This window comes from Vulpes lagopus, chromosome 10 (assembly GCF_018345385.1).
Source record: "Vulpes lagopus strain Blue_001 chromosome 10, ASM1834538v1, whole genome shotgun sequence".
Lineage (NCBI taxonomy): Eukaryota > Metazoa > Chordata > Mammalia > Carnivora > Canidae > Vulpes > Vulpes lagopus.
In genome coordinates, this window is record NC_054833.1 from 47,855,499 (window position 1) to 47,862,554 (window position 7,056).

Sequence of the window (7,056 nt, forward strand, 5' to 3'; positions counted from 1 at the left end):
ACAAATAAACATCTTAGCAAAAGACGTGTGTAGTCAACATAACGATTGTTCAAAGAAAGTTGTCTTAAATTTTATATGAGATCTAAGACAAAATATTTTAATATGTTGACATTACAATTAGAGACAAAATGACTGGAATGTAGGATGTTAGATATGGAAGGTGAAGGCTTGATTCTCAATCCATGTCATAAGAGATAAGACTTTAATCTTATAATCAGCAAAATAGAAGAGACAAATCCAAATGGAAGATCTTTGACCATTTTAAAGAATTTACCTATAGCAATCTGATGGGGACCTGGAAGGAGCTATCTAATTACCCTAATGGACAGCACCTGTGTAAGGTTAAACACACCTGTCCTGCCCTGGGACCCAGGATTATATAAACTTCAGCCTAAAACCAACAGAACAGGTGTGGGGGAGGGTGTCTTCTAACTGGCCCACTTTCTGTTGGGGGCCAAAGCACTTTTTCTGGCAAGTATCATGTATGTTTGATTAACCTTAACTTTCACTTGATGCATGCAACCTGAGAGCCACATTTTAGAACTATATCCTGAAATGTTTTGCTCTCTGTAAATGTTTTTTAAAAGCAGTGCTTGGGTATAATTTACTGTCCCATATCAGGGATTTTTTTTTTTTGGATTTTATTTATTTATATTCATGAGAGATGCACACACACACACACACACACACACACACACACACACAGAGAGGCAGAGAGAGAAGCAGGCTCCAAACAGGAAGCCTGATGCAGGACTCGATCCCAGGACTCCAGGACCATGCCCTGGGTGGAAGGCAGACACTAAACTGGTGAGCCATCCAGGGATCCTGACTTTTTTTTAAAACTTAAGTTGCATAATTGTGTTTCATTTGTTTCTTAGGTGTATTAAAGTTTTAAAAAGAGAGTATTTTTTCTTTGAAAATACTGAAAACTGGTTGAGGAATTGGTATTCATTGGTGTTAATTAATAGTTATCAATGTGCTTTAGTTCATAAAGGATAAACAAGTGATTTCTGTTTTAAATTTAAGGTCCCTAAAACTTCCCAATGACAAATACACGTTGATAATCAGTGTGACCTGTTTCTATTTTATTCTCACTTCCTTTTAATGATTACAGACCTCCTTTCCCTTGAATCATGAGGGATGAAATTGCAACTGCAGTTTTCTTTGTCACAAGATTGGTGAAAAAACATGATAAATTGAGTAAACAGCAAATAGAAGACTTTGCAGAAAAGCTGATGACGATCTTGTTTGAAACCTACAGAAGTCACTGGCACTCTGACTGCCCTTCCAAAGGGCAAGCCTTCAGGTGAGAGCTGGTGTATATGATGGCAAAGGGAAGGAAGTAGCAAGTGATAACCATTGGCAATGATTCTTTTGCCAGTGTCTGAGGAACAAAAGTTTTATGGTCTTAAATTGATTGGAACGTGGGCTTGAGAGAAAGACACGGAGCAGGTGGCAGTGCATAGTTGAAAACTATATAGTTTAAATATAGTTGAAGACTATAGGGCAAACACCTTATGTAAGGTGGATTAAGCTGTCTCTATCTTGTGCTTACCACAAAAGATATGCAGAGAACATTCGTCACACTAATTGTGTGACTTAGTGATGCAACTCACATTATGAGTAGCTGTTGTTACAAGTTGATGGTTCTATTCCTAAAACTGTGGAGGGTGGGGACTGGGTAGGGTTGCGGGTGAGGGTGGAGCTGTTTGTTCATCACATGATTCTTCTACGAAGGCGCCTGTCACCATGTCTTTGTTTCCCTTTCCTTGCTTTTTAAAGGTGTATCAGGATAAATAATAATCAGAATAAAGATCCCATTCTAGAAAGGGCTTGTGCTGAAAGTAATGTGGATTTTTCTCACCTGGGACTCCCAAAGGAGATGACCCTGTGGGTAGATCCCTTTGAAGTGTGCTGTAGGTGAGTAATCTCATGGGAGGTGGTGTGACCCCCTGAAACCGTGGGTTGCATAGTTCTGTACACCTATGTTAGTGGCAAGGAGGGCATTGGCTGGTTAAGGTTTCAGATGCAAACTTTATTTGCACAAACTTCCGGTAGGAGTGGATGGCCTAGAAGCACAAAGGCTTCACGTAGTATTTCAAATTTGCCTTTGATCGCTACACGTTATTGCCCACTGTAGATTATAATGCCTAAGTATTATAAGCAGTATCTAGGCGGCAGAGAAGTTGCAATGCAATCCATTAGTTGAATTGAAAAAAACTAGTTTTTGTCTTTTTCTGAAAAATTCACTGAAAGCCCTTACAAAGACTGCCGTTAATTACAACCCTGTGCTAGCTGAAGGTCACAATGTCTCTTAATTTGCTTAACTGTCAAACCATTTCAATATGTTTTTAAAAATATGAGTAAAGGGCAGCCCTGGTGGCTCAGCAGTTTAGCGCTGCCTGCAGTCCAGGGTGTGATCCTGGAGACCCGGGATCGAGTCCCAGGTCAGGCTCCCTGGATGGAGCCTGCTCCTCCCTCTGCCTGTGTCTCTGCCTCTCTCTCCTCTCTGTGTATTCTCATGAATAACTAAATAAAATCTTTTAAAAAAATGAGTAAAATAAGTTTTTGCAAATGAGTAAAGTGGTCTGTAGAAAAATAAATTAGAGATTAAAAAAAAATCTTGTGAAATTTTGGATCCCTGATGAATACTTTATTTTCTTCTCTTACTTAGGTATGGTGAGAAAAATCATCCATTTACAATTGCTTCTTTTAAAGGCAGGTGGGAGGAATGGGAGCTTACCCAGCAGATCAGCTTTGCTGTTAATAGAGCCACTTTAGACTCCACCTCAGGCATTTCCTCTGATGAAGAAAGTTGTAACAAAGAACCTCAGATCATTCCTAAAGTCAGTAATCCGAAGAGTATATATCAGGTAATGTGTGTTCCAGATCTTCTCTATGCTTTTTTTTTTCCTATTCTAATTCTAAAAAAAAAAAAAAAATTGTTCACTGTCAAAGTGGAAAATGGAAAAACTATAAACATTTAAATCACAATATTAATATTATGGCAACATTTTTTCTTCTATATGCAGTTTCTCTACTTGGCTGAGTGCTCAGGAGCTGCATAGTCTTCTATAGTCCTGTTTCTCCATGTAGTATTTTTTTTTTTTAAGAGTTTATTTATTCATGAAAGAGGCAGAAACATAGGCAGAGGGAGAAGCAGGCTCCCTGTGGGAAGCCTGATGCAGGATTCGATCCCACGACCCCAGGATCATGACCTGAGCCAAAGGCAGATGCTCAACCACTGAGCTCCCCTCTCTCTGTAGTATTTGAACACAAGTCTCCTTTAATCCAAATTCCTTCATGATTAAACATTAAAATTAGTGGGCTTTTTACCAGTAGAAAATAACATACCATTTATAGAAAATTTGGAATATTAAGAAATGGTTAAAGGTCTATAATCCCACCACAAGAAAAGTTTTCTAAAAAAAAAAAATGATAAAGCAAAATATATTTTAACCATAACTCTTAGAAAGACAGGTATATTTGTATGTTGGAAGTAGGTTTCATTAAACAATACTCATCCTTATTTTACATAGTGCTCCCCATATTTTCTATTAAATTAAAGTGATTTCAATCACCTAAGTTAATTTCATGACTCAAATAGTGGCAACCCTCAATTTGAAAAACATGAATCTAGACAAACTCTCTGCTGACATTGTATGTATATACTGGTTTGTATGTTTTCTGAAATTAATCCCTTATGTTAAAATAATTTAAATACTTAACATTTTAATATTTATTTTTTCCCTTGTAATTTATTTAACTAATCTATTACTGGTAGTCATCTAGATTATTTCCACATTGTTGTGATATAAAAACTGATAATTTGTAAATATGACTGAATTTTAAGTTATTTCTGGATATTTGATTCCATGTCTATGGAATTACTGGGTGATAAGATAGGGACATTTTACTGTTCTGAATATATGGCCAAAGTACCATGTAGGAGGTGTTGTCTATTTGTAGTCTAACCAGATCTAGGTGAAAGTTTGTATTTTATCATTTTTCCTAAAATTGGTTATTCTCATTTAAAAATACATTGCTGAAGATGCTGTTATAGACTACTTAATTTAAATAAACATTAAAAACAAATCTCCAGGTGCCCAAATGTTTTGGGTACTTGTTTTATGAATTTTTTCTTCACCAATTTACCACTTGAGGTCTTAATATATTATTACATTCTCTTCAAAGGTTAGAAATATTTTAATCCCTTTTCATATTACTGGCAAATATTTTTTCTGTGGTTTTAGTTTCTAAACTCTACAGTCTATTATATAATTCTGCATGTATAAATGTTTTAAATCATGTAATGACATATATGCCCTTAATTCTTCTTTCTTATTTTTTTAATTTTTTACATATATATATATTTTTTAATTGGAGTTCAATTTGCCAACATATAGCATAACACCCAGTGCTCATCCCATCAAGTGCCCCCCTCAGTGCCCATCACCCAGTCACCCCACCCCCCGCCCACCTCCCTTTCCACCACCCCTTGTTTGTTTCCCAGAGTTAGTCTTTATGTTCTGTCTCCCTCTCTGAGATTTCCCACTCATTTTTCTCCTTTCCCCTTTATTCCCTTTCACTATTTTTTATATTCCCCAAATGAATTAGACCATATAATGTTTGTCCTTCTCCGACTGACTTATTTCACTCAGCATAATACCCCCCAGTTCCATCCACATCGAAGCAAATGGCGGGTATTTGTCGTTTCTAATGGCTGAGGAACATTCCATTGTATAGACCACGTCTTCTTTATCCATTCATCTTTTGATGGAGAACTCTATTAATGCTTAGAAAGGTTTCCTTCCATCTGGGGATCAGATCTATGGTCAGCTATATCCTCATGGAACAATTTCTTTTCAGTGTGCTCTGCAAAACATCTGTATCGGTCATTTGGGATGTTGAAAATGGATATTTCAAGACCTTAGCCCTAGAGATCATGATTAGACAGCTTTGGGTTAAGCCAATGAGGGGAATGGTGGGTGGGGTAGAAGAGAACCCAAGGATATACATAAGTTTGAAGATGTGTTTTCAAGTATTTTAGTTGGACTAAAGATTTAATTTTGTTAAAAGGTATGACATGACTTTATTACCTTCCTGCCCCCTATGCAAGCCAATTTTCCAAGGAGCATTATCTGCTTTGATTTTTATTCATTTGTACTCTCTATGCTTTCTGAAGGCTTAGCTTCTGAGTTATGGGTTTATGTTTAGTACTTAGGTCTAGCTTATTACTTTACAGATGACCTTCATATTTTCTTTTTCACTTTTTTCCCCCCCAGGTTGAAAACTTAAAACCGCCCTTTCAATCTTGGTTCCATGTCTCCCGCAAAAAGAATATGGCAGACGGCCGTATGAGCCTCCTAGGGAACACTTCTCATGCATTGCATAAACATCCTAAAGGTCAGAGGTCTGCTGCTAACCACCGGGTGGACAGGTACCACTGGGTGAACACAAACCGATAATGCAGTGGCTGGGCACCTTGTGGCATAGAGCTCAGAGGAGCTGCTTTATTTTCTCTAAAACAGAAGAGAGTCTAAGGTTGTGAAGCCCTCAAAACAGAAAAAGTACTCCCATCAGGGACTAGGGTGCCATAACGGTGAATCCTTTCACACAGATCATGACTATGTTCTTAACTGTACTTTTAATTTGTATGTAATTTTATGTGAAGTTTTATGTAACACTAATGAATGTACTCAGTAAGGTAATAGAATGAAGATATTGACCTGGGATAAGATTCAATGAATTATGAAAAGCAACAGTTTAAATAAATGCACTATGTTTTTAATACTTTTCTAGTTCAGTTTTTTTGCAAGAAAAAAGTTTATGTTTCTTCATTAGCCCCATTTAAAACAGGTATCCTGTTATCTCCTTTGTTACCTATCATCACTACTTAAGCTCCCAGTGGTCTTGTGAAATTGTTTTAAAATTACTCTTTAAGATACAAAATTCCCTTGTTTGTGTCTTCTAAATATTTTGATCTATTTCTATTTGTAAACCTCTTTTGACTTATAATGAGCAGTTGTCACTGTTATAAGATTGAAGCTAATGGAATTAAAATTAAAAATTTGATTTAAAAAAATTCCAGCTAAGCAGGAAAAACACCAAGGAAAAAAAAAATCCCTCCTGCCATCCAGCCAGAAACCACCATTATTAACTTTAAATAGTGATCGTCTTTCCAGTCATCCTATACATGTATATAGATGTAAGAAGTGATATACAATTCAATAAGAAAAACCATACTATAGGAGCTACTTAACAAGTAACTAAAATTAAAAATTGAATTCAAGTATCTTAGCAAAACAAAGATACCTAAAGTGAAATATTCGTCAACTTTTCTGCCACAGAATATTTTATTCGCTGAAAGACTTTTCTGGAGTTCAACACCAGGAAGCTGAAAACTTTTTATCTTTAAAACTTTTTTTTTTTCAACTTTATACAGTAGTATTTGTTGCTATGCAGGCTGCAGAAATAAACACTCTTAATTTTTTTTTTTCCCCTGAGGACAAGTTGAATGAGTCTTAAAGTCTTAGGTCACGCTTTCTTTCTCTTACAATTTCACAGACCTCACACGAAATCGATGTTTTTGGCATGATACTGTGGAGAAATTGGAAAATAGTTTGATTCCCCGCCCCGCAAAACCCCTTCATTCACACAAACACACACTTTTACTTTCTTGGGTGACTTCCTTTGTCCGCCAGACTGAAAACCTTTCCCTCTGTCCTGGAAGTCTATATCCCTGTGTTGGTCATTCCACATCAGTTTCCCCCAAAATACTGTGTTCCTTTCTGATCTGCAGATTTAATTTTTCTAGAGCAATCGTTTACAATATTCTAATTCTTTCATCCACCCATTTTTAGGGATACCAGCCCTCTCGATGTGGGATCATTTCTTTTTTCTGTCATAATGATTTATCTGATTGCTTTATTTTTATTTCATTTTTTTTAAAACCACGATGATCTTAAGTCTTCCTTCTGCCAGTTTGATTCTTAGTCCTGTCTAGTCTTTGTTTCTTACCCATTTCTTAGTTCCATAATGATGTTATTTTGGATT

The 7,056-nt window shown here is 36.4% G+C and overlaps 1 protein-coding gene across 2 annotated transcripts in view; it reads left to right on the top strand.

The window, feature by feature from the left end:
• BTG4 (BTG anti-proliferation factor 4) overlaps window positions 1–5,468 on the top strand; it is a 103,689-nt gene extending 98,221 nt beyond the window's left edge. The window contains exons 5-8 of one of the 2 annotated variants that reach the window (XM_041770398.1): window positions 1,115–1,306; window positions 1,783–1,920; window positions 2,675–2,873; window positions 5,286–5,468. In XM_041770398.1, coding sequence (XP_041626332.1) covers window positions 1,134–1,306; window positions 1,783–1,920; window positions 2,675–2,873; window positions 5,286–5,468 — 693 coding nt within the window. In that variant the 5' untranslated portion in view covers window positions 1,115–1,133. Of the gene's footprint in view, window positions 1–1,109; window positions 1,307–1,782; window positions 1,921–2,674; window positions 2,874–5,285 lie in introns of those variants that run through there. The other variant, XM_041770399.1, reaches the window with a different exon arrangement.
• The last annotated feature ends 1,588 nt before the right edge of the window (window positions 5,469–7,056 follow it).